At 40.6% G+C, this 26,893-nt stretch overlaps 2 protein-coding genes across 3 annotated transcripts in view; one reads left to right on the top strand and one right to left on the bottom strand.

The window, feature by feature from the left end:
• pip4k2aa (phosphatidylinositol-5-phosphate 4-kinase, type II, alpha a) overlaps nt 1–15,655 on the bottom strand; it is a 30,060-nt gene extending 14,405 nt beyond the window's left edge. The window contains exons 1-4 of one of the 2 annotated variants that reach the window (XM_054622608.1): nt 15,363–15,655; nt 14,653–14,793; nt 1,365–1,462; nt 1,154–1,250 (exon numbers count right to left, since the gene is read on the bottom strand). In XM_054622608.1, the coding sequence (XP_054478583.1) occupies nt 1,154–1,250; nt 1,365–1,462; nt 14,653–14,793 (336 nt within the window). In that variant the 5' untranslated portion in view covers nt 15,363–15,655. The remainder of the gene's footprint in view (nt 1–1,153; nt 1,251–1,364; nt 1,463–14,652; nt 14,794–15,362) is intronic. The other variant, XM_054622609.1, reaches the window with a different exon arrangement.
• A 1,629-nt stretch (nt 15,656–17,284) lies between these two features.
• Nucleotides 17,285–26,871, top strand: armc3 (armadillo repeat containing 3). The gene is made up of 18 exons (XM_054623203.1): nt 17,285–17,343; nt 17,419–17,474; nt 17,569–17,686; nt 18,068–18,193; nt 18,454–18,522; nt 18,609–18,784; nt 18,960–19,154; nt 19,447–19,630; nt 19,754–19,906; nt 19,998–20,106; nt 20,710–20,959; nt 21,219–21,355; nt 21,624–21,792; nt 21,963–22,057; nt 24,114–24,197; nt 25,300–25,467; nt 25,743–25,905; nt 26,127–26,871. The coding sequence occupies exons 2-18, from the start codon at nt 17,427–17,429 to the stop codon at nt 26,331–26,333; spliced, it is 2,451 nt and encodes an 816-aa protein (XP_054479178.1). The 5' UTR covers nt 17,285–17,343; nt 17,419–17,426; the 3' UTR covers nt 26,334–26,871.
• The last annotated feature ends 22 nt before the right edge of the window (nt 26,872–26,893 follow it).

Raw genomic sequence — 26,893 nt, 5'->3', positions numbered from 1 at the left:
TCTTAGTTGGTTCAACGGTTGAAGTAGTCTAGTGTACTTGAATGGATTCCCACAATACTGCCTGTCCTGCCTCTACGGTCTTGTTGTCCGACCATCTTTCAATCTCCAGTCTAAACATGTGGGGTTCTGACCCCTACGCCTGCACCCTGTCCAAACCTACACACAGACACAAACAGCTGCTGTCCAGACTTTGGAGCTCAAAAGTAACATGATCCAACACCCCTGGCTCCACGCCTCATTCTTCAAGAATTCCTCATGTCCTCTGCCCTCAGTGCACTCTCCCCTCTTCAAGTCATAGCATCTTTTGCTTGCACGTACAACCTAAAAAAACCTTCCTAAAACCATGGAACCTTAGAAGCCTACTTACAGTCCAGGTCCTGGTGTGACACTAAGGTGGTTTGTGTCACAAGCTGAAATGTTTAAGAGGCCCTGTGCCTGAGGCTGGCATTGCTAAATAAAAAGCATGTTTTTTTTTTTAGTTAGTATTTTTTCTCCACCAGACAAGAAAAAGGTTAATCTGTTTGCACTCCAGTTACCCTCACCAAACTTAATTTAATACTGCTAGCAATGCTCGTTAAAACTAATGGTTACTGTGCATGTCATCAAAAGAGCCTGCAGCTGGTTGTGACCATTGGCTGTAATGAGGAATTTTACCACTGAATTAGAAATCATACCAACGGGCCTTTAGAGCAAAAAGATAAAAATGATAAACCAATAAACCTTTCTGACCGCAATGTGACTAGTGCCTCATGCTGAAAAGTAGTTTTATGTTGAGAATGTCACAACATTCCTTTCCACTGGCCAGTGTCTTAACACCCCCAACTGCCCACTCACTGCAGCCAGCCGAACCCTAATGTAAACATGTGAGAAGGACAGCTGCACTGAGCCGGGACACAACGACCTCCAAATACTGCCAACTCATTGCCTGCACTGGGAGTGAGGATTTACTAGGGAAGAGTGGGGGGGGGAGAAATCAAGGCTGAAACAAAAGTTGGGAAAGGAAAAAAGTGAAATAATTGACTAAATACGGCTGTGATCTTATTAGTTTTGAAACAGTTAAAAGTGTTTCAGTGAACTTATAGCACCAGAGGGTTACATGTATTAGATACACAAGGTTCAGGTAGGTTTAAGGATAACGTTTCTAGTTTCATACCAAGAAGTCCTGATCATCTATGCCAAACCTCTCTCTGAGGTTTCGAAACACCAGAGGGCAGTACTCCTTGAACTTGAAATGGCTGGGCATATTCTCCCTGTGTGTACAAAGAAAACAGTGACAGAGTTTATGAGATGCTCCAGGTTCTAAATAATATTTCACAGATTTAGGAAAATACAATATTTATATAATACATTTGAAAAGATCTTACTTGTTGAAGAGGTGGTTGTCCACTTTGATCTTAGAATAGGCCTTGAAGTCGTCTGGCATGAGCATGATGGGAATCTGAACATGGCTTAACTCATTTATCTGGAAAGAAAGAAAACAAACAAGGGAAGAAGGGGAGATCAGTGAAGGATCAATACAAAGCAGTCAAAAACATGTCAGTGAAAGCACATGTCACACAAGTAATGCTAGAAGATAGGAATTTGAGCCTTGGGTCACTGAGGGTACACAGGCAAAACCTTAACAAAGATCATCAAAGATTACCAGTGATAAACATAATGTGGTGATCAGTTGATTCAACACTGAAATCCCTGCAAATGCAGAGCAAAAATCTGGTAGTGGAGCTTTGCAACCATTGCTGTACAGTTGTGCTAGCTGTGTACTTCACAGCTCGACCTGAGTAACCTTTTCTCAGTAACCATATTATCCAACCCCATCAGCAGCACCTTTTAAAAAGACTAGGATAAAGATCAGCGGTGGCATTCGCGTGAATGCTTATGACTGGATGTTGCTTTTGAAAGAAATTCAGTGGAACAGAAGGATTTGGTTCTGGCATTGGCTGCACAAAAACTACTCACATGATTATGTCACTTTTCCTTGTTAACCACCTCAAACAACTGAGTAAAATGTGGTGTGTTGCAGAATAAAAAACAACAAAGCAACCATAACAGGCACAAGGAAGAACTGAGAAGTTTTTTCCCCCCAATTAAAGCAGCCTGGAAGTTACTTATTTGGGCTAATTTATGATTCAGGCGTAGAAATGTGGTCTGGGTCATAAATCAATACCGTTTTTTTGGCAGAGAACACCTGGTGATGTAAGCACTGAGTTTACAAATTACATTTTCAGGATGATATAGTGAACAGGGTTGATGGACAGCTGAAGGGGAAGGGCGAGTGGAACTGATGAATCTTCAAGGTGTTTTCAACGTAAACATGAATGTGGCAAGATGAGGACTCACAGTTCAGAGAGATTTGTTTGAGTGAACGGATGGTTATGTGTCACTCCTGCAGGAAACATAATCACAACGTCCTGTAGTCTGTGCTGCAGTGCAATTTTATAATCTTCTAGTTGTTTGAGTGTGTTCACAATTCAAGGGCATATATCATTTTTCTTTCTATGTGTTTGGTGACGTTTCTCTTTATGTGCATGTTGAAATGCACTCATAAGTTGGTGAGCCTGGCATTAGCTAAAGTTGAGCGTAATGCTCACATCTTACGCTCTAATCAGATAAAGTATGTGTTACAAACAAATTGGGGACAATTAAGGCAGTGTAAGAACCACTTTTAGTTTCCAGAGGGGTAATGTTTTAAGAATATTTAATGACATATCTGAGGATTGAGTTTGAAAATACATAAACTACATGTTGTGTATTAGGTGAGTTAGAGTGTGAACTAGAGATGCACCAAATCTTCTTGGCTGATTCTTATATCCAATATTTGATGTCTACCCTGCCGATTAAGATTGTTGCAGATTCAACATTTCTTTCTAAGAGCTATAATTGACAAAAAAGGCTCCAGAATAACATTCATTCTTTTTTTAATTATAGTGGCATTTGCAGTTAGTGATATATTCTAAGCTGCTTAGAGCTGGGGGTAGGAAGTGAAACTGGTTCTAATTCCCTCTCTAATATCCATTTTATATTGCTGTGAAAACATCCTGTATTTATTCAGTAGCTTCTCGCCAATAACTACATTTTACAAGAATACATTTGAAACCATCCTGATAGCATTATGATTTACCTTCTTCCAATACAAATTTTTACTGAGAAGCGCTATAACGCACCATTATGCAGGTCAATGAAACCCCTAGTAATGTTAGCTGTTTAGCTCTGTGCTGTTTGCTGTATGCAGACGAGCTGGTCACGGCGATTACTCTGAGCAGCATGGGAATTAATTACTATATCATAAATGAAGTTAGTTCTTCCAGTTGTTTTCAAGATTGAAGAAAATTGTGAGCTATAAGTCTTCTTCTCTCAGCGACACGTGTGTGTGTGTGTGTGTGTGTGTGTGTGTGTGTGTGTGTGTGTGTGTGTGTGTGTGTGTGTGTGTGTGTGGCTGTGACAGGTCACGTCCGATCAGCTGAATCGGACGTGTTACATGTTTTTAATTGATTGCATATTTATGGTCACGATTGCCATCCAACAAAATGCAAATTACACACCAATTCAATAAATCTTGCACAACGTGGTTTCTAAAACATACGGCACATTGCAGGGGTAACCATTTGGAACTGGTCATGCATCACATTGCTGTAATACCTAGACCTGACATTTGTTATGACTCAGGCACAGCTTGATACAAATATGATGATGGTGTGTGTGTGTGTGCGCGTGTGTGTGCGTGTATTCGTTGTTGGCTGCAGGGCAGGAGAGCTGGCAAGTTTCTTGAATCTATTAATAACCTGTCATCCTACCAAGCACACTTGTGATGTATGTGCAACGAATAAACTTAAACACTTAAACTTTGGTGGCTACAACATTAATCACAAAATGTGTGTGTGTGTGTGTGTGTGTGTGTGTGTGTGTGTGTGTGTGTGTGTGTGTGTGTGTGTGTGTGTGTGTGTGTGTGTGTGTTTGTTCCTCTACAGTACAGTCCCAACGATTCAGCTTTATACATTGCTAAAATTGCTGTAGAACTAGACTTCTAACATATCGGACCTCCAATAGACTGCAAGACATTGACTTATGACTTATGGGCTGGTTCTTTCCGAGTGATTGCCAGCCCTCGTTCACTGATCATAAACAGTCGACCGACAAGATTGATAGTTTGCATGCAGGGGTGCTGTTGCTGAAGTGCCTCACAAGCCGCCAAGCTGCAACGATAACCGATGCAAAAACAGATTAAAACAATAATTTATAGACAGCTGCAGTGTATGTGCAAAACAGGCACCCACGTCCACCACCGTACAGGAGAGCAAGCAACCTAGCTCCACTTCTTATATAGAGTATATAGTAAGCTACAAAGTTAGCAACAATTCCACTTCAAGCGCACTTAAGGTGGGCTGACCTTTTAAGATGGACCAGCCATTATTTTATTAATTTTGAATAGCCTATTTATTTATACTATAACTGTATAACTGACTGCATTAATAGGTCAAAATGAAATCCGTCTGTTAACTGTTAGACGGTTAATTATTATCATCTCTACTTTTGGTCTAAACTCTCCCAATAGACAAATGCCTTTCAGCCTTGCCACTGGCACACTGTTGTGATTGATATAATTTCTGTGACCCAAAAGATTCGATGGTTTGTGGGATATTGACAGCAATTGAGATGGCAGCATAAATATGGCTTGATGAATATATAATTACTAAAAAATAAATTGTCAAATTAGCAACATTAATAGTCCGTTTTGCCTGTTTTAGTCTGTAAAACAAATCTTAATGCTGAGGTCTGCAAAAGCTTGTCCAGTGAAGTGCAAAGGTCTGCCTTTGTACACTATTCCAACTTTGCAGTTTACCAGGTCAGCAAACATGCACAATCTGAGCACAGAAGCCTTTCAAGAACACGGCTGTGTACCTTGCGTACAGCACTTTGATGTTGTCTTATTATAGGTAAGAGTTACAATTCAAGCTAAATATACCTGACCCTGCGCTTTAAATATCCTCTAGGATTATTGTAAGCTTTAAGCAAATGTGTGTGCACGGTTAACAGAAGATACATTAAGAACAGGAGATCATTTCTAGGCAGGAAACTTATGAAACAAAAATAGAAACAAAAAAACATATCTGTAAGTAAGAAGAAAGTATATAAAAAAAGGACAGGAAAGCATGAGTAAAAAGATCTGTGAAGGACGGCATTAGAGAGACAAAGCAAGCAGAGGATCCAAGTCCAGAGATGCCATATCCCCCAAAAATTTCAGTTCCTTGGTGTGACAGGCACCAACGTCACAGTGATGCTATACCACAGATGCATCCTGGGTACTCAGTGGGGAGATGTCGCCTAATCAACAAAGCTGTGTTTCACACAAAGGCAGAGACAATGCCTGTTCTTACGAAGCACACATGCACGTAAGCGAAGACACTAGTGTAAACATGCATGTACATACAAAAAACCTGGTAAAAATAGATTTGATGAAAAGATGTGTTAATGGTTCCCACAAGTATAAGCCCATACAATAAATGTGCATCTGCTTGGAATACCCCCAAACCCCACTCCTGCACCCTTTGTACTATTACTATTTAATTGGCAAATGTTCTTTGCCACTATCGGCCACAATTTAAAAAAAGATGTCAACAGAGAATAAGAGTCCAAGTCAGAATGAATAGAGTAGGCCATTTTTCTAAAAGCATGTGTTTGACAGTTACTATTATGACTATTTTAAAGTGCTAACTGTTTTTGAAGGTGCTTGCATGAATGATTAATACTGTCGACCTAACGGTCCCATGGAGTACCTAAATCACATTAAGGAACGTTTAGTACTCCTATCTGCTAGGCTCTGCTCATAATTTCTATCTTGAGCTAAGTGTGGCTCTTATGTTTTGATGAATCACATGTCTCCAGCATATCTGCCTGTCTTCCTGCAGCTAGCAAACTTGCAGACAATTTCACACCACCACTTCCTGTTTGTCTCCATGGTGATGAAGAATGGTTTTCCGGCCCACAGTGAACTAAGCGTGTGCAGTTGCTCCATCGGACAGGAAGTTGGTGAATAAAGTGTGCTCCGTCAGCAGCATGGCATAGCCTTGTCGCTCTGAACAATGACAGATGGATGACTCACTCTTGCAGATGACAGTCCGATGATAGTGTTGAACGCTTGAGATTGCGACACCTTTGAATTTTTTTAAATCTGGATGTCAAAATACATACGATTGGGCCATTTCTTAGGTGCATGACGTAGAACGGTCATGAAAGTACGGAGAGAAATCTCTCGTGAAGGAAAGAAGCAAGACTAATCATCAGGTTTGTCAACAGGATGGAGGGCGGCATTTGACATTGAACAGGAAAGCTTAAACTTACTGTCATCTTTTTCATCTATACTAAATGCTGATAACTCAGTTAATGACCTTCAAGCTACATCAAGAATGTGTCAATAATGTAAAAAGTTGTTTTTAAGGATAATTCCTCTTTTGTTAGTCATTTTAGTGCCAAATTCCTCTTTTGTTAGTGAAGGTCAAAGATACATTTTTGTCAACCATTCCAATCAGCGTCCTACAATATGTTTAGACTCTGTCTGCATCATCTTTAACCATACAATACTTAACTACTGCAAAGTGCTGCTAAAAAATGTGAAAAAAGTGAACAAATTTTAGCGCTGTCCTGAACACCAGTTTCTGGAATCCGGAGTCCAAGAGTGCCGTTTTTACGCCTTGTGTGAACAGGGCACACGCACCTCTTTCTCCTTTCTAGGCTGAGATGTAATTTTTAAGGATTCGGTTACTCTACAATATTTTTGGTTGTATTTTTATTTGTTATTTAATAAGAAGCATTTTTTTGGCTTGTTCTCCCGATGGGTTACATTTTTTTTTATAAAATCGGAATACTAAAATTAAAAAACGTAAACCTACCCAACACCCAAACGTCCGAATAGTCGTATATTGGATCGAGCCCTACCAATTTAAACCCAATGTTTGCATGGCTCACTGATATTTCACTATGTAAACTGGTGGCTAGCGTGTGTATGCGCTACATGGTTCACTTGCTTCAGTGTCACCAATACATGATTGGTCCTCATCCGATTCAGAGGATTGGTATCCCTATTTACTAACTGTCTATCACCTCCACCGTATCCAGTGGACACCCCAGCACACTGCTGGCCTTCCTGACAAGTTTATTCAGTCTCTTCCTGTCGGCTGTCGAGATGCTGCTGCTCCAGCAGACCACTGCATAAAAAATGGCTGATGCCACCACAGAGTCGAAAAAGGTCCTCATGAGTGCTCCCTGCACTCCAAAGGACCTTAGTCTCCTCAGCAGATACAGTCTGCTCTGACCTTTTTTGTAAAGTGCATTTGTATGATTAGTCCAGTCCAGTGTATTGTTCAAGTAAACAGGAGAGTTTGGAAATACTTGTAACGGAGGAGAACAAGAATAATAAAGGGAGATAGGACAGCATCATTATATGATATATTTTCTATTGGATTCATTTTACAGCATGCCCAAGTGTTATAGTGTCAAGCTGTCAATAATGAGTGGGAAAATGGCACATGTGCTCGAAAGAAATGACTCCTTGATAGCGAGGAGTGTTAGCGTGCACTTCCTCTCTGCTAATTTACAAGACATTAAAGTGTAAGTAGCTCTAATTAGAGTGTGATCAAGACTGACTGATCATGTAATTAACCAATATGTAGAGTAGTAAATATAGTAGGAGGGAATATGATTTTTCAATCTGGTAGTGTGGTATTTTTATAAAGCGACAGCTTTCAAAACCATTAGAATCCACTTCAAAATGTTTTCTCAAGTACACACACACACACACACACACACACACACACACACACACACACACACACACACACACACACACACACACACACACACACACACACACACACACACACACACACACACACACACACACACACACACACACACACACATAACACACACACACACACACCACACATCATCATAAGTCTTGCACTTATAAGGGAATGGCTCTAAAAAACAAACATTGCACCTTAATCAACTGGTATACTCGCAGACAACAACATGCCAGATGATATTCATAAACCACAAAGATAATCTGATATGTACCGTTTGGATACACAAGTTAAATGGAGATTTGCCATTTAACCGTCAGATAGTGAGCATCAAAGGTCACATACAGCTGTAGTAGATTGAATAGAGTTGGATGTGGACTTGACCTTTCACTGACCACTTTACTGGGCCATTTACTCATTTCCTGACCTGTTTAAAATCCCAAAACAATTCATAGTATGTAGCAATTTTAACATTATCCACATACAGAAGAATACACCTTACCCAAGGATCCAAATCAAGCCTCTTTAGGTTGAAAGCCCTGAACACAGTACAACAATGGTATCACAAATTCATTAACCCATAAAAAGTAATTATCCCAAAATAGGGCAGGGTAGGTAGATAAAAAAAAAAAAGTGGGAAGAAGAGTAATCAATATACCACTGGTCAAACAAATTAAATTTGCTTTCTGTCCAACACACTCGCCTGAGGACCCGTTGTGACCGAGCCTTTGAGGCAGTGGCTTCAAAAATATGGAACGCTGTGCCTGCACACCTACGGTTATCTGAATCTGTGATTTCATTTAAATACCAGCTTAAGACATACCTTTTTTAGAAAAGCCTTTCTATAAAATTCACACTCCAGGTCTGCTTTTAACTTAAGTTATTATTGGGTATTTACTGTCTTTTGTACACTCTAAACACACTTTCATTTCAGTTTTACGTCTTGTTTTTGGTTTTCTTGCTTGTCTGAAATTCTGCTGTTGTGAAGCACTTTGTGACTTCTGTCTGTGAAAAGCGCTTTATAAATACATTTTACTTATTTACTTACTAAGCTTTAACTTCACGGTCAGGGGTAGCCCTCACTTCCATTTCTCTCTCTGCTCACAGCCATAATGAGGACACAGTGATGCTAAAAGTAGAGCAGTGGTAAGGTAAAAGGACTCCTGCATTTGTGTGTGCGTGTGTGTGCGTGTGTGTGCGCATGCATGTGCGTGTGCGTGTGTGTGCGCGTGCACTAGCGAGAGCAACTACCTGAGTAAGACATCTGCAGTGTAATTAAAGGCTTATGGTAGTCATGCTTTGTGTTGTGATACGTGCATTCACATCAGACACTAACAGCTGGTTGACGTCTAGTTTGGCCCATTTTTGTCCCCAAATTACACACACTGAAATGCTGAAGTGTGTGTTTCCGAGTCTTAGACCACAGCAGAATGTGCCAGGTATATTTAAAATATAATTCAGACAAATATTATTCAATGTTAGCATCTCTTTAGGGGCTATGTTCTTACAACAGATACACTCCTCCTACCATGTTGAAACACTAACTGACAAATGACTAAAGGTGGAAATAGGTAACACAGAAATTAAAGTTGTCATCAGGGTATATGCAGACAGGTCAGCAAACAGTGCTGTGCAAGTCCAGCTATTAAAGGATATAGTGGTTTAGACTTGCTGAGCAACAAACAGGCGCATGGTATATGGACTGTAATGTTGAGTGAATGAAGCTGCTCAGCAACAGGTCACATTGCATTTAGGCAAGTGTGCCACAGGACCATGGCACAGTGACTCTGTGGCAAAGGAAAAACACACAAGAGTATGGAAGGCACTTGCATATGTTTACATGCATGCAAGAGCGGATACAAAAAATAAAAATGTTTTAAGGTTTTTTGAGACAAGCTGGAATGAAACCACAAGATGCTTCCATGAGTCTGTCATTGCCTCAGGGTGCAAGGATGTGAGGCTCCAGCTTTTCTGTTTTCCTCACCATAATCATCACACATATTAGCTGTGGGTCACTCCTGCAGATATTTATAGAATCTCCCTTTTATGCAATCCACAGAACTAGACACAGCTACTCTGAGTCAGACAGAGAGGCAGGACACGGCAGAGAAAGCGTAGAGAGAGGGGGACAGGGAATGAAAAGTGAGCCAGAGATACAGGATGACACGAAAAAGGGGCCATGACAGAAATAGTGAATGAACCTGCAGGGTGGAGAGGGTTTTATGGAGGTGCAGAAAGAAAAGAGTGACACATAGAAAAACTAAAAGTAAAGAACTAAGGAAGCCCAAAGGAAGGGAAGACTTACAATTCAGAATTTAATTAGATAATTAGATTAAGCTGTGCCTATACTATACAAAGTCCTCTAGGAAAAAAAAGTTATTTTTAACTTGCTATTTGTATGATGACAGGGAAAGACTTACTTTTTATTAACTCACACTTTTAGGTTATAATAATTAAAATGCCTGCTTAAAAAAATAAAAAGTCCCTAAAGTGGCACTGTACTTGGTAACAATAAAAGAGAAATTGTAACAAACACTTTAGCGGTCTTACTGTTTTCTGTACTGGTGACATTGCGACCGCTGTAGCAGGCTAACTTCCATATAAACTAAACCTAATTACGGCATGTCATGGACAGACTGAGGAGAGGTTTTGCAGTAACTATTAAAATGAGCAGTGGAGTAATGATGTTACAAAGCATAGAGAGCCAGAGGGAAAAACGAAATGCTTCCACCACACACTGTTGCCATACTGCAGGAAAGCACATTGCTATCGTCAGATAAGTCACAACTTTGTTCGGCTTATTTTCTGTTATCGGTGTAGCATAAAAGTATTAACTAGCAAACAGCTGGCTTATTAGTAAGCTTACTAATTCCGCCATGCTTTAATGCTACAGTGGTTACAGAAATGAGCGGAACAGCGGGCTGGTGGCCAGCAGGCCGCTCTCTTCCTGGCGAGCTGCTACAACCCTTTACGGCCCCAACGACGTGTGTTGTCATCATAACAAACTAACAACAATCGGCATTTTCTTTTTTACTAGTCAAATGACCACGTAAAACAGTTCAGTGTTTCTATGGACAAGACATTGCAGCTTTCTAGCCAGTGACAAATCTACTCAGTAAAACAAGAGTGTTACACATTATGACGTACACACACCAGGGACTGACAGACAAGCAGGGAATAATTCCTTTTACAACTTCAAAATCTACAGAATGGTGAAATTCCTAGCAATCCTATGTGCCATATTTGTGCTTAGCATCTATTTTGTTCATGTCAGCACAAGTGTAAGAGAATGGTTATTTGGCTAGTTTCACAATCGTACAGTGAAAGGGGAAAGGCTCATTTACAGAAAACACTTTGAGGCAGCCAAATCATAACATGTGAACTCAGGGCAGCAAAAAATAGATCATAGAGAGAGACCAGACTTATTCTATATTTGTAATGTCATGCAGACCAGGAGATGCTTTTGTACTGAGTTTGAGATTGATTTTGTAGACTCTGTTTTTTTTAAGCTTTTGCACCCACTAAGCTCCAGTGGTTACAACGTAGATTTCCACTGAAATCATTTCTGTAAAACCATGAGCTGTGTAACCTATTTAGGCTCTGAGAGATGCAAGTATTAGGATTAAAGTAAAATTGGCTACCTACCAACAAAGGTTATCTTCAGCTGCCACACACCTTTTACCACACAAAGTAATTTCAAAACACATATCCATAGCTTTTCTCAGCTGTTAAACAACGAGAATTCTTAGAATGTACACTGAATGTACTGGGCCACATAAACGTCTCATTTATCTTTATGTATCTTGACATTATTTGAATCATTCTACGCAACATCTTTGCTTTATTAGACCAATAGAGGGGCAGTACCATCCACGGCTATTCTGTACTGTTTTACGTACTTGGACCCCCTTCCCTCTTAGCAGGTTCAGTTGTTTAACCATTGAGCTCAGAGAGTACTAACAATGTAAGAAGTCCGGTTTTCAGGAGGCACCAGAGTGGATGCTTTTGACAGACAGGCAAAAGTGAATATGGAGGGGTGGGGGTTACATTTTCAAGAACATGTGCATGTGTTTGCACGTTGTCTCTGCAGGCTAGTTGCATTCTCAGGCTTCTCCTTTTATCCTTTGTAGTGTCCTGTTATTTAAAAGTTGAGTTTACTTTTTGCACACTCCATACTGTAAAGTAACTTCTCCCTGGCAGCGACTCAGTGGCTCAATCTGGTGACCTTTCATGGAATGCCATTTTTATGCTGCCAATGGTATGAGAAACATAGTGCCTTATCAAGGGGAGAGAAAAACAGCAGGGAAGTAGCTTAAGGCATAAGAAGGAAATGTGCTGGCGGCAGTGCTACTCTGTGTTATGCAATCCAGGAGAGCAGTTTTGAACATGTAGATTCAACAAACTTGTATACGTTTTTTATGGTTGTGAGTGAGTCAGACACCTGAATAAGACCAGAGGATGTTTATGATATAAGCCTGTATTACTCACTCTACTGGACATGCATGCCAATCCATTTAACTTTGAATTAAGATTTGAATGTTTAATAAAACATTATCATTATCAAGACTCTGCTGTATATACATATAATATTAAAAAGGAGGGGTCTTTATTGTGTGCTTTCTTGCATGACAGTCTGGATGATATCGCTGATATCATATTTGACAATGCATCAACATGGTTACATCTGTCTTTTTAATGAGACTTTTTGATCATGCCAGAACACATTAATTGTCAAGTCTGTATGCTCCAATATCGGATCATGCTCGCATTGGGATCACATCAGTCAGACCACATGCCGAGGTGGCCTGACATTGCATTGAGATCCAGTCTTGGACAGTATGAGGACAAGTAAGCAGCAACATTAACGGGGGTACTTTGATTGTGAAGAATTTATAGAAAATGAAATGTGTTTATCCTCTGTTTTACAGCAGCTTCTTTGACCAGAAAATATATCCTGTCACTATCTGATCAGGCAGGTAGCATTGAAGTGTGGACACATATGTGGATACAGATGAGTCGTGATCTGGCGCATCTGATCACAAAAGTTTGAAAAGTCAAGTTAAACCACTGCCAATGTTCATCTTTCAAAAGCAGAATGATTAATCAGCAGTACTGCATAGCTGCATGTCGGTAAACCTCCAGTACCTTACTTAGTTTTCAGCCTCGGGATTAGCATCACAGCCAGGTGACTGTGATCTATCTACAGACTACACCTTAGATAGAAAATAACAGCTTTGGATTTGGAGCCGTCTTGGCACACTAAATTACCACCCTTAACACTAGGCCGAAAATCAAATCGCTCCGTCCACGCAACATGAAACAACTAATAGAGCTCAAAAGAGGACAAATCATCGGTGCGAAAATTGCTGGTGCATGAGCCAAAAACTGCAATATCATTTACTAAGTCAAAAGGGAACAGTCTCAAACATCATCCCAAACGCCATCAAAAAGGAACAGTGGTCACTGGTAACACATTGTGCATTTCAAGAAGAATGTCAGACAAAGGATACAGTTTATATAAAGGTGAAATAGAACAAATTGGAATACAACCCTGACATAACCCACTTTTGTGATGATGTTTACCGTGGCTATTAAGTTACTTTTCACAAAGCGTTTATGCAATGTCAATCCCCTGTATTTACCTTTAATCAGGCTCTTGTAGACAGATGGTCAAATAGTATTCCTCTGACCCATTAACTTAATACAAAATCGCAACTGACATCTGTTAGGGAATTCAAAAAAAAAAAGCAATCAAAATAGAAATATTCCTACTGAGACTGGGAATTATGAATGACTGCTGGCTCTACTGTTTCACAATGTCTTCATGTGAGGTTAACCACCTCACATGAAGCAAAACCAAGCAGGGCAAACACAGGTTGATATCAAGGAAGAGCAAAAAGCAGGGCAACATTTTATATAACTATACTGTTATCATATTTCACCCCATTACCTTTCCTTACCTTGAATAATGTGTTATTTATTAATGAATAGACATTTATATACTAAATATGAAAAAAAAATACTTCTTCATTTTGAAAGCAGTTCTCCTCAAACCTAAATCACCAGATAAATTGTTATGTAAACAGGGTTGGCTTTGCTTTACTTTAATAATCATGTTATGATTATTATTATTATTATATTCCTTTATTGATCCCCATGGGGGAAATTCAAGTATTGCATTAGGATCAAGCTGAGTAAAGGATGAAGGAGAGGCTATATATATATATATATATATATATATATATATATATATATATATATATATAATTAGATTACAGGATATTATATTTATTATTCAGGATTTGGTGCCAAATATATTTGCATGTCCTCTGCTAGCCAAGCTTGCTCTCTCTCTCTCTCTCTCTAACATGCCAGTATTGGCCCAGTACAGATATCCAGCAAAGGAAGAGCAAGAGAGCAGAGATAAGCTGTCTCGCATGGGAAGATCTGCTCTTTCATGACACAGACCCCTAGCAGCTTATCCTACATGTGCACAACAGGAAGCCAAAGAAGACACACACACACACACACACACACACACACACACACACACACACACACACACACACACACACATATATATACACACACATTTTAAGAGCATACAATGCATACATGGAAATCTTAATAAAGAGACTTAAATAAACACCAAATAAATAATGATTTGCTGCATGAGTCCAGGAGCCAGACACATTTTTACATTGACAGCATTGTGGTCTGCACAGCTGTCACCTCATGTGTGTCGACCCACTGCAACAACACAAGGACTCCCAGTTGACAGATAGGGATGTTGTAATGTGGCATATCACAGGAGACATAACTGTGGATCATACAGAGACATGCTCCTCTGACTCACCGAATGGTTGACTCCCCACATAAGCACGCTGAGCAGAGGGTCGCTGGCACGGAAGAGCTTCACTTTCTGGGCGACGAAGTGCTTCTTCTTGGTCTTCGTTTTGCTCGCAATAGCTGCGGCAATGCTGCTCGCCGAAGCCATCTTTAAGCAAAAACCCTGGTTGGTTACTGCAGTCTGTGTGTGTGTGTGTGTGTGTGTGTGTGTGTGTGTGTGTGTGTGTGTGTGTGTGTGTGTGTGAGGGGATGTGGTAGGGGGGCACAGTGGCCACTAGCTCACGACTCGATCACACTAATACTATTCATTTAGCCAGCTCCCTAAACGTGTCTCTTCATCCGACGATGTGGCCCTACTACAAGGAGCAAAAGAAGAAGAAAAAACGATACGTGTTCAAGCTAATGCTGCTAACACTGCTCACCCTCATCACAAGTCACCTCTCTTCCTTCCTTGACTCTCTCTCTCTCTCTCTCTCTCTCTCTGTGTCTCTCTCTCTCTCTCTGCAGCCCCCTTGTGATGTGAGCTCACTGAGCTGGCGTTAGCATATAGCCTGCTAGCTTAGCTGCACTGTGTGAAATGATGCAAAAAGCGCCAAGCTCAATGAGGAATGAAACAATTATTATTATTATTATCACGCAGATTTAGCAGACATTATTACAATGACACACTACTGATGCTGGTTTGACACCCCCACCCTCTCTCCCCCTCCTCCCGACCTTCGTTAGCGGGTCGGCACAAAGCAGAGCCGGACTTCACCAGCTAGCCACCGTTAGCATGTATGCTACCTCCAGACTAGCGTCGCGGCTCAGCCCTCCTACGCGGCCGTGTGTCGGTCCTCAGAGATGACAGGGGAGTATCCTGTCATGTCCTCTAGCATCCCCACACACACACACACACACAGTCTGAAGCAAAACGCCGAGGAGCGGCTATCTGGACGTAAATCAGCGGGTGAGCAGCTCCGTCTGCGGCGGCTGAGAGGTGTGCATGTGTGCGGCTGTCAAGTGACAGCTGGGCGGAGGGGAGGTGACAGGCTGAGCGCTGCGGGGACTGCTGCGCTCCACCTCCTCCACCTCCACCTCCTCCACCGGGCCTATTCGCTGCAAAGCTGCAATCTATCCTATCTCCTCCATCCCTCCTCCACCTCCACCTCCTCCACCGGGCCTATGCTACTCTTTTTCGCACACACACAGCAGTCTTTTTTTTTATTTTATATCAATATGATAACTTGTTATTTTCTTGTGAAACGTCATGAATGAATAATAATAAATAAATCATCTATCTATCTATCTATCTATCTATCTATCTATCTATCTATTCTATCTATATCTATCTATCATCTTATCCATCTATCTATCTATCTATCTATCTATCCATATCATCTCTATCCATCTATCTATCTATCTATCTATCTATATCTATCTATCTATCTATCTATCTATCTATCTATCTATCTATCTATCTATCTATCTATATCTATCTATCTATCTATCTATCTATCTATCTATCTATCTATCTATCTATCTATCTATCTATCTATCTATCTATCTATCTATCCATCTATATATCATCTATCTATCTATCTATCATCTATCTATCTATCTATCTATCTATCTATCTATCATCTATCTATCTATCTATCTATCTATCTATCTATCTATCTATCTATCTATCTATCCATCTATCTATCTATCTATCTATCTATCATCTATTTATCTATCTATCTATCTATCTATCTATCATTTATCCATCTATCTATCTATCTATCTATCTATCTATCTATCTATCTATCTATCTATCTATCATCTATCTATCTATCTATCTATCTATCTATCTTCTATCCATCTATCTATCTATCCATCTATCTCCATCCATCCATCCATCATCTATCCATCTATCTATCATCCATTATCCATCTATCTATCTATCCATCCATCCATCCATCCATCCATCCATCCATCCATCCATCTATCTATCTATCTATCTATCTATCTATCTATCTATCTATCTATCTATCTATCTATCTATCTATCTATCTATCTATCTATCTATCATAGATACCATCCCCCATCTCATCGTTTGCAATAATCTGAGCATCATTTCAGAAACACGTGGGCAGGGTGACACACTGCACTCCCTCACGCACACACATTTTTAATATTTCGTTGTTTTTATGGAGGATTAAGCCGAGCTCCTGTTGCAAATGTGTTATATGATTATTAGTCGATCGGTTAATAACAAACTGAGGAAGATACTGGATTATCCACGCACTCACGTGTTGTTATTCTCGTCCTTTTTATTGGCACTTTTTTTATTTTTTTTATTGTGTTTTGCACCTCTTTGTGATGCAATTCAACATTTCACTGCATGTTGTAACGTGATTCCAAATCCTGACATGGAAAATGTTTCCATGTAAAAAATATAAAATATATAGCAGCACTGTTTGACATCCGTAAACCTTGTGCATGCTTCAAAATAAAGGCGGTAAATATAATTATAGTATTAAACTTATTTAATCTTACAGGTTCAAAAATCATTGTCTCCCCACAGACTACGTCAGAGGGTTCTAACCCTTATAAGGTCAACGTGGCACGGGTTGCCTAGCAACGCGATGTCAACCTCCCTTTCCACAACACAACACGTTGCACACTGGTGCTTCTGGTCATGGTGATCCTGCAGTTTTGACTTGTCCTTGGAGAAGTAGGTAAGCCATAGTGAATATTTCTTAAAAGTGAACACTGCTGAGATTATACAACTGTTTGTTGATCTCTACAGGTGACAGAATGGGAAAGAAGGTGAAGAAGGAGAGCGAGACTCCATGCAAGGAAACGGTGAGAGTGAAATGAAAGCCCACAGTCTGAACTGATACTGACACGAGATCAACTATATAAAGCATAATCTCTCCCTCTCTCCTCACATTCACAGTTTGAGCCACTACCCTTTGAGGGCAAAACTCCAGCAACAGTAGTGCTGCTGCTGAGTTCCCCAGAGGAGGACATCCTAGTCAAAGCCTGTGAAGCAATACACTTATTTGCAGAAAAAGGTACAGGAGACTACTGACTGCAAAACTGCCTGTATATATTAGCTTTCATGCAGTTGAAAACCAGAAAATGTACTTGTGGCTGACCACTTATCTTATTTCCTGCTAATTTCCTATGATATCTACACATCTAATACATTCGATTCTATGATCATAAACCACATAGCTTTTATATATCAAGAGCTGACATGTTATATTATTATATACAACTATAACAACACCACCTGTTTTAGCTCCTAATCTGCCATTGAGTTTTATATTCAATCACATTGCAGTGTTTATCTTGGCTACTACTTCCCTAACACATAATATATGCCCAAAGGCGCTCAGGTCTGTTTTGCACAGTGCTTAATTTCCCTGCTCATGGTCTCCCCCTGTTGTTAGGAGATGAGAACAAGGCTTGTCTGCTGGGACTGGGGGCATTGGAGCCTCTCTGTCAGCTCATCACTCACATCAACAAGCTGGTCAGACGCAACGCCTTCATGGCCTTGGGCAGCATGGCCAACAACGGTGTGTCAGACAACATAAAATCAATGCAGAAGAGCATTTTGAGCCTTTTGGTGGCTTACAGTACAATTGATTTGTCTGGCCGGTTAATTTATTGACCAACTTCTTGATCATATATGTGCTTGTCAGTCAACCGAGTGCTTAGAGATTTGTCCACTAGCTAGAATTCACTGTTTTGTTGACTTACAGACTTAGGGACTGATGGTTTTGCTCATTGAATAAGTTATTCATACATTAACTTTATTTCATATTTCCATTGAAAGGTGATGTAAGGATTGCTCTGAAAAAAATAGATGTCATTCCATCAATCATTGACAAACTGTCACTTGAAGGTGAGTCATTTTGATCTCAAGATAAATAGACTCAGAAATAGATATAATAAAAGAAACAAACAATGCAATTTTCTCTCCTATTCAAGAGGATATAGTTGTCCATGAGTTTGCAACACTGTGCCTGGCCTCTCTGTCAGTGGATTTCGTCTGTAAGGTCCAGATCTTTGACAACAAGGGCCTGCCACCTCTAATCCAGCTCCTATCCAGTCCAGACCCTGATGTCAGGAAGAACTCACTAGAGATCATCTTTAACCTGGTTCAGGTGACTCAAAGTCATAAGCCTAGACGTTACAAGGCTATGCGATTATAAGCTTTTTATATTTGAAAAATAGAAGTTAGTGTGTTTTGTAAAATACTGTCTTGTGATGGGTGAAATTCAAATGGTTTCAAAATTATTTTTCTACTTTTGTATCCTGTGTTGTAATGTATACATGAAGGACCACCAAAGTCGTCTGGCAGTACATGAGTTGGGAGGGATCCCTCCACTTCTGGAACTGTTGAAGTCCGACTTCCCTGTCATTCAGCATTTGGCTTTAAGGACACTGCAGAATGTCACCATTGATAAAGATACATGCAACACCTTCAGAGAAGAGCAAGGATTTGAGAAGCTCATGGATATCCTCAAAAACATGGTAGGTGTTTGTGTATGTGTGTGTGTGTCTGAGAGAGAGAACACATGCTGTTGTGGTAACTCTTATGTATGTCTTCATCCTGCCCTTTAGTCCTATGCGTAATAAAAAAAGAGAAGATCAAATATGGATAGGGTTAAAACGGTCTACATATGCAGTGTGTTTGCACCATTAGCTGAAAATGTTTTCCTTTGAATTAACACTTCTCCTTAACTCCTAATGCCTTTTCTATCCCATTCAAGGCCTGTGTCCTCTACATCCTCTGTCTCCTACCTATATTTTTTATTTCTTACAGGAATTCAGAGACCTTCATGCTGAGGCCTTACAGGTAGTTGCTAACTGTGTGAGTGACAGTGAGAGTTTACAGCTGATCCACAAGGTTGGAGGATTGACCAGGCTGATGGAGTTTGTTCTCACCCCTAATACGCCTGAAATCCAGTCCAAGGCTGTTAAATGCATCGCCAGGGTTGCTGAGAGCTGTAAGCACAGAAGGAGACAAGAGATAATATTTTTTAATTTACTCTCCAGCAGTAGGTTTGAAAGTCATAAAGGTATACCAGTTAATCTGTGTGTGTTTTCTGTGTTTATTTAATTGTGTGTAGCTGAGAATCGCAAACTGCTGCATGAGCAGAGTGTGGAGAAAGTTCTTGTAGAACTTCTGTCCGTGGCGGACATCAGCGTGAAAACAGCTACCTGCCAGGCTATGTCCGTCATGAGCTTCCACCTAGCCAGCAAAGACAGCTTCAGAGACCTGGGTACATACGTGCAAATTCACACAAGCACCTTAACATCAATACACTCAAAACAATGATGTGTGAATGAGTTGGATTTATGTGTGTTTTCTAGGTGGTATCCCTGCAGTTGTACGGTTGCTGAGCAACGACAGTTTGGTGCTTAGAGAGGCAGCAACCCAGGCCCTCTCCAACCTCACAAATAGCAACCAGCTCAACGCATTGTGAGTGACATACAATTTATTACATAATGCAAATGTCACCCCTTACAGTTAGTTACTCAAAAGGACCTAGACAATTACCTGTTTCAAGATATTTTAAGTGTGTACGCCACAAAGTATGAATGATATGTGCAACTTGCTGCCAAACGTGTAAAACATACATTTTTGCATTCTCTTAAACCGAGGCTTTGAAGGAGGTGGTATTTTAAAGTTGAGCAGTGTGCCTCTCTCTCCGCCATTTCACAAAAGATTTATTGCTTCATCTTTCTTCTCATGGTTCCTGTATCTACCTTTCTACTCCCCCTTTCTCCATTTATCTTCCACCTTTTTATTCCCCCGACAAATCATCCCTATACCCTTCGTCTCTCACTGTCTGGAATCATATTTCAGTATTACTGTTTCCTTCAGTTCTCGGGACATTTAACTCCACCTCCCATGAATCATTCCCTCACGACCTTACTTGTAATGTTGGATTTCCCTTAAACTCACACAAACAACACACACATTACCCACATTCTAAGTTGAATGCTTTGTTATGAGACTGCTTTTATAGTCAGCTCTGTAGATTTACAGTAAATCTCCCATCCATTTCTGTGGTATCTGTAGTGCAGTGTACAATGCAGAAGGCCATGAAATCCTTGTCCAGCAGCTGTATGGAACCTGTCCCAGGACGGTGGGAAATTCTGCTGCCACACTTGGCAACATGGCAGGACAGGAGGTCATCCGCTGCAGTGTCTTATCACATGGAGCCATACAAGCTCTGGTGGAGCTCTTGAAGTCAACAGATACCGAGGTCCTGGTCAACACCACGCTGTGCCTGGCAGTGTTGGCCTGCGAATCAGAAGCTAGGGCAGAGGTTAGTGTTTGTGTGTGTCTAATGACAGTTTAGACTCATGCCTTGTTCTCATGTTTGCGAATGAAGGTTTTGCAGAAAAGGAAATATCAGTTAATGGTACTGATACTGGTTTTACTGTTACTGTTTTTTATTCTTAACCCACATTAACATGTATAAAAGTAAAAAACAATGTTTATTATAAACAATAGTTTCTTATAAATTGTCTAAGAATGGTTCATATGCTTTCCTTGACTACCTAAACTTCACTCCTTGTACATAGCTACTAAGCGCAAGTGGCCTTCAACCACTTGTCAATTTGCTGCACACCTATCAAAAGGAGGTGTTGCAGAATGCATGCTGGGCTATCAATGTCTGTGCCACTGATGTGCCCGTCGCTGTGGAGATCTGCAAATTTGGGTAAGACACTGAGATGACAGAAAACTACATGTCATGTAGAACTGGAGTATTGGTTAAGTGATTTAAAGTTACAACACAGTAAAGGTGTAGCGTGTTGAAGCCAAATTAGAGTAGTCTCTTAAATAGCCAGTAGATGGCAGTATATGATAGTATTATGTATGGCTATGGCAGAAAGTAGTGGTCATTTTGTTCATATGTGTGTGTTTGTTAGTGTGTGCATTCTAATATTTATAATCAATGTCTGAATATCTGTTTATGTGTGTCTCAGTGCCTTGGAATTGCTTCAGCAAATCAACCAATCAGTGAATCGAAAAAGCAGTTTCAGCAGATTGGCCATGATCAGCCTGCTTAATTCCAACTTGTCTGTCAAATACAGCCTGACCGGTAATTTGGCCTCCACTGACCTCATTAGTGATGGCTTCTATGACGCCGGGAAGGTGTGTGTTTGTATCTACACTATTACAATGCATGTGAAACAGAGGTAAATTAAAGGAATGTGAACCAAATCAAATTAATTAACAGTTGTCAAATCTCAAAAAATCCTGTAGCAAAGGACAGTTTGACATGTCTTGCACATCACATCTATTTTTCTGTCTCTCTCTGTTAGGTCCCTGCAGGTCAGAGGATTCTGACTTTAGAGGAACTGTCCAAGCAGCCTGTCAACGAGCAACGGCCCATCATTGTTGTCAATACAGCAACAGAGTATGTATTCCTGATTTTCTTTTATTAATTAAAGTGGCTCTATTATGCTTGTCCATTTTTCCCTCTTCTTTAGTGTGTTATATATATTTCTTACATGTAAAAGGTCCGTAGAGTGTTAAACCTGAAGTCCACGACTAAAAGGAGTTACCCTCCCCCTCAGAAGCTCCTGAGCTGCCTGAAACGGCTCCATTGAATTCTCTCCTTTACTTCCGTAAAATTATGAGATCACAATGTTATGGAAGTGACGTAAAACTCCTTTCGGCTAGTTTGGCCTTCAAACGACAAAAGAGAGAGACGGAGCTGAAGCTCCAGAGGAAGAGTTTTTTGAAATGTGAAATGTTGACCAATCACAACAGAGCGGGCTAGCTGACCAGTCAGGGCAGACTTTGCTTTCTGGAGGGAAGAGCAAGCGCTACAACGGAGCATTTCAGAGAGAGGGTGAGAGGAGGTGCTGCAGGACAGCGAGGATGAGAAAACAAGGCGGATCATGAGCATTAACGCATGTAAACATGTTGTAAGTGCAACTTGAGATAAAAATATGCACCCGGAAGATAGCATAATAGGGCCTGTTTAAGTTTAGACAACAGAGGTTTTTGATAATATATCCAGTAACTCCCAAAGCTGAGACAAACTGGGCCTCTTACACAAAGACAGAGTGTAAAACTAACAAGAACAACCACACAGATGTCGGTAGAGCATTGACTGAGACTTGGCAAGTTTCCTAAACTACCGGCCACACCATGAAGTCGGTACAATTTATTCTGGCTGCTAGATTACTATCACCCTCCCCTCGCCTGCTCCAATCCAGTGGGCCACTTTCCCCCCCCTCTCTCCGTTGCCTTCAGTGTGCTCTGTTAGTGTGGCCTCTCAGGGTAAATGATCCCATTTTTTTAAGATGGCAACACACTCACACTAAAAGAGCCTTTGTGTTTAGACTAATGGACTTACGCGCACAATCATGCACATGCATGCACAGCCATCAGGATGCCTGCACATACTACACATGCACACTAACTGACACACAAACACACACACACACTAAAACAAATACTATACTTATTATAGGCTGTTCACGCACACGCACACACACACACACACACACACACACACACACACACACACACACACACACACACACACACACACACACACACACACAAACACACACACACACACACACACACACTAAAACAAATACTATACTTATTATAGGCTGTTCACGCACACGCACACACACACACACACACACACACACACACACACACACACACACACACACACACACACACACACACACACACACACACACGGGAGTCCTTTTATCTTACCACTGCTCTACTTTTACACACACTAATGCTCCCAAAAGCTTCCAGCATTTTGATGAATTAACTTTGCCAAAGGGAGCAGTTCCCCCTCAGTGTACCTCTAGTACACTCACAGGAATTCTTAAGCAGTGTGTTATGTAATCCGTCCATGGTCTCATCCATGGCTATGTATGACCCAAGTTTAACTTTCTAACTTTATAAAGCAACTAGAATTAATTTAAGATTTGCTGTTCATTTCCTCTATCTCCTGTTAAAACGCTGTGCATTGTATAACTTATAGTATAATTACTCTGACCGGGTTTGTTTGCATAATATCTCAAGAACATTAGAGTGTAGACTAGCAACTAGTTTTGCAGTCATTAAATTAAAATAGTTTTAGCCGTAATTTTAAAATAGCAGAGAAAATAACTTCTTGTGAAGTCCATACAATATGTGCAGAAATGAAAGACAGCAACATATTGTTGTTACTTATGCGTGTTATGTATTTGGGCTCATATGGGTTGTCTACCTGTGTTGAATGCATATATTCTCTTTGATACTAGCAAAACAATTTAAGAGACAAGAAAAAATAGGATCCCTCTGACACACATACATAAATGTACATACAGCGCATTACTAAATATTATACACATATAGGGATAACTGAAGAAATACTAGAAGAACAGTGAAAAATAGAATAACAGTGCTGTGTTTAGTTAATTATTGTTTTTATCCTCATCCTTCTGTGGCAGAGAGACTGTGGATGCACCAGAAGGGAGGCACAGCAACCCATCAGAAACAGACACCAGCAGCAAGAGAGACCGCAGAACACCAAGGTGAGAGTGTCTGTGTATATGACGGATGAGGATACTTACTGATTCTTCAAATACTCACTTGTCTTCTCTTACTTTCGGGAATAGTATACTGGTTGGTGTTGTGATCAGTAATGGGTGGACCCAAACGAAGGAACCGTTGAGAATGTGTGAATTAAGGATTTATTGTAGGAAGCAAAGGTGATGAGGACAGTGAGAGGTTGAGCTTTGCTGACCTGGGCGGCATGGCTGTTGCAATAGCTCTGGGTTATGGTAACAAGGCTGCTGGCAGGCAGGCAGGCAGGGGAGATGGAGGCTAATGATTCTGGAAAAACAAAGAAACAGGGTAAGTTCAATGAAATCAAACAGCACAGCACATTACTCTGAATACATAAAACATAGCGTCCAAGAACGAACTTCCACTGTGGTTGCAGCAACAATCTGGCAAAGTGTGAGTGAAGAACCAGGGTTGATGTACTGCAGAGTGATGAGCATGATGAAAGACATGTGTGGGTAATCAGTTGTAACTGGACGCCAGGACGGAGCCGGGAGAGGAGCGCCACATAGACATGTATGAGTTTCAATACCCATATTACCATATTTAGTATGCCAGAAAAAGCTTTAGTATGTCCCAATACATAGTGCTGTATGCCAAAAAATACAAGGTTGTCCCACTGCGTTCGATCAAACTTTGCAGTATTCAAAACAGCGTACTTTTCTGGCTATTCTCCTCTGCACAGTGGATATATGAGCGAATATGCAATTTGGAATAAAGGGGTGCATCTCAAGTTTCTAAACTTGAGATGCACTTTCCCTCACTTGCTTCTTTTTCCCACCAGGGATGCATGGAGAGACGCAAGGAAAATATGTGAGGAGATAGGAAACGAGGAAATATGTTCTAAGAGAAATTAGACGTATGTGTGGTTAGACAGACATGCACAGTTGGAGGGGGCAAAACACAGGGAAAAATCTGAGTCACTGCAGAGACTGTGACGGGATGTTAATTCCAAATGTAGGGCTCTTGGGTTTATTTCGTAGGGTTAATTATTGAACAAATTTAATCTTGCTTCTTTGTATAGTTATAATACACCGATTTATAACTATTTTTAAATGTCTGTCAATACAGGAAGAAGAAAGAGGATGACAAACAGAAAGATGAGACCCAGCCTGAGTCTCATACAGAGAAACCGTGGAAGATGATGGAAGACGTCTCTTTGCAGGTTCTACTTAAAGAGGCCAAAGAATCCATTTTCTCACTAAGTGATGAACGAGAGCAGTGTGCTGCCTTGGCCGGGTAAGGGGATTAATGCAACACATAACCAACATGCAGAGATGTCACTTCAAATAGGGAAGGAAATAATCTCATATTATATGATTGGCCAGTGTTTGAACCAATTTGAACCGTTTGAAACAACTTTAGTAATGGTTCATAAAAAATGACACAAGTGGCATTTAACAGCATTATAGAGATAAACCACTGTGAGCCTTTGAGAATGTAAAACAATTACACCACACATTTGAAGGTTCCTCTATTGTAATTGGTTTTGTGTGCATGGATTTAAATTCCAGGCTGGTGAGTGAAGCCATGGGCGGAGCTGTGGAGATGGAAAAGTTGCATGAATTCCCATGGTTGCTACACCTCAGCGAGCTCAAGTTTCTGCTTCAGTCTAATGTTGTTCCCATCGGTCTGATCAACAGGGGAATCTACTGCCATAGGGCACTTCTCTTCAAGGTACCACTGACCTGGCTACCACACAGCGTCATCAGCGTTTTTCCCCTCCGTAGCAATCCCTTTTTTTCCAGACTTACATTTCACCCACATCTTTCAGCCCTTTTCTATAAGTTCTCCCCATCCTTGACTTAAAGTATCACTATTATAACCCTCTCTGTTCCCTCCAATTATTGTTTCCTAATGATAATATCCCGACCTCTCTCCTCCCTTCTGCTTTTCAGTGTCTGGCTGATTGCATCGGGATGAGCTGCACACTCGTCAGGGGCGAGTACAATCGGGCCTGGAACGAGGTACTCCTCTTCGATGGGAATCCCTCCAGGAATGAGCGCTCTTCAAAGCCCTGCCGCTACATAGTTGACCTCATGCACCAGCCTGGAAGCCTGCTGACAGACAGTTCTCCTGCTGCTGTGCAATACCAGACCATATAGATTTTGGACTTCAGGGAGATTAGCTGGTGCCATTGGTATCAGCTAATGGGGATCATTTTAAAGAAATAAATATAGACCAACACTGCAATGTAGAAATACTGTTATACCTAATGCTGTGACCAGACATTTTACTGAGACGCATTATAGATATTGATTTGTATATGTATTTGCTGTATGGGAGACCATACATAGAGTAACATTCAAATTGTCTGTTGATTATTTTGGTGAGTCCACAAACCAAAAGGAAAAATGCATTTTATCTTCCTCTCAGCTAAACACAATGGTTTGACCTGGTTCTTTGCCCCAGAGGGTTCACAATGTTGTAACTGGGTGGGGTCAGACAGCGCCTCGGTGCTGCACCATAGTTAATTAATGTTTGGGCCTCAACTGAGGTCAGATAATTGGAAGGAAAATATATTTTTGTCAGGAGACATACTACTAAGTAACAAATAAAGTTCACTCGGAAAAATGGGTCAGATTTTTTGTTAGAGTTCCCAATATACCTTCTGGTTTACAAAGACCTCACTGCTCAATACTATACCAGGTTAGGATTTGTTGAA

This window comes from Anoplopoma fimbria, chromosome 21 (genome assembly GCF_027596085.1).
Source record: "Anoplopoma fimbria isolate UVic2021 breed Golden Eagle Sablefish chromosome 21, Afim_UVic_2022, whole genome shotgun sequence".
Taxonomy (NCBI): Eukaryota; Metazoa; Chordata; class Actinopteri; order Perciformes; family Anoplopomatidae; genus Anoplopoma; species Anoplopoma fimbria.
This window is presented reverse-complemented; position numbering and strand designations above follow the sequence as displayed.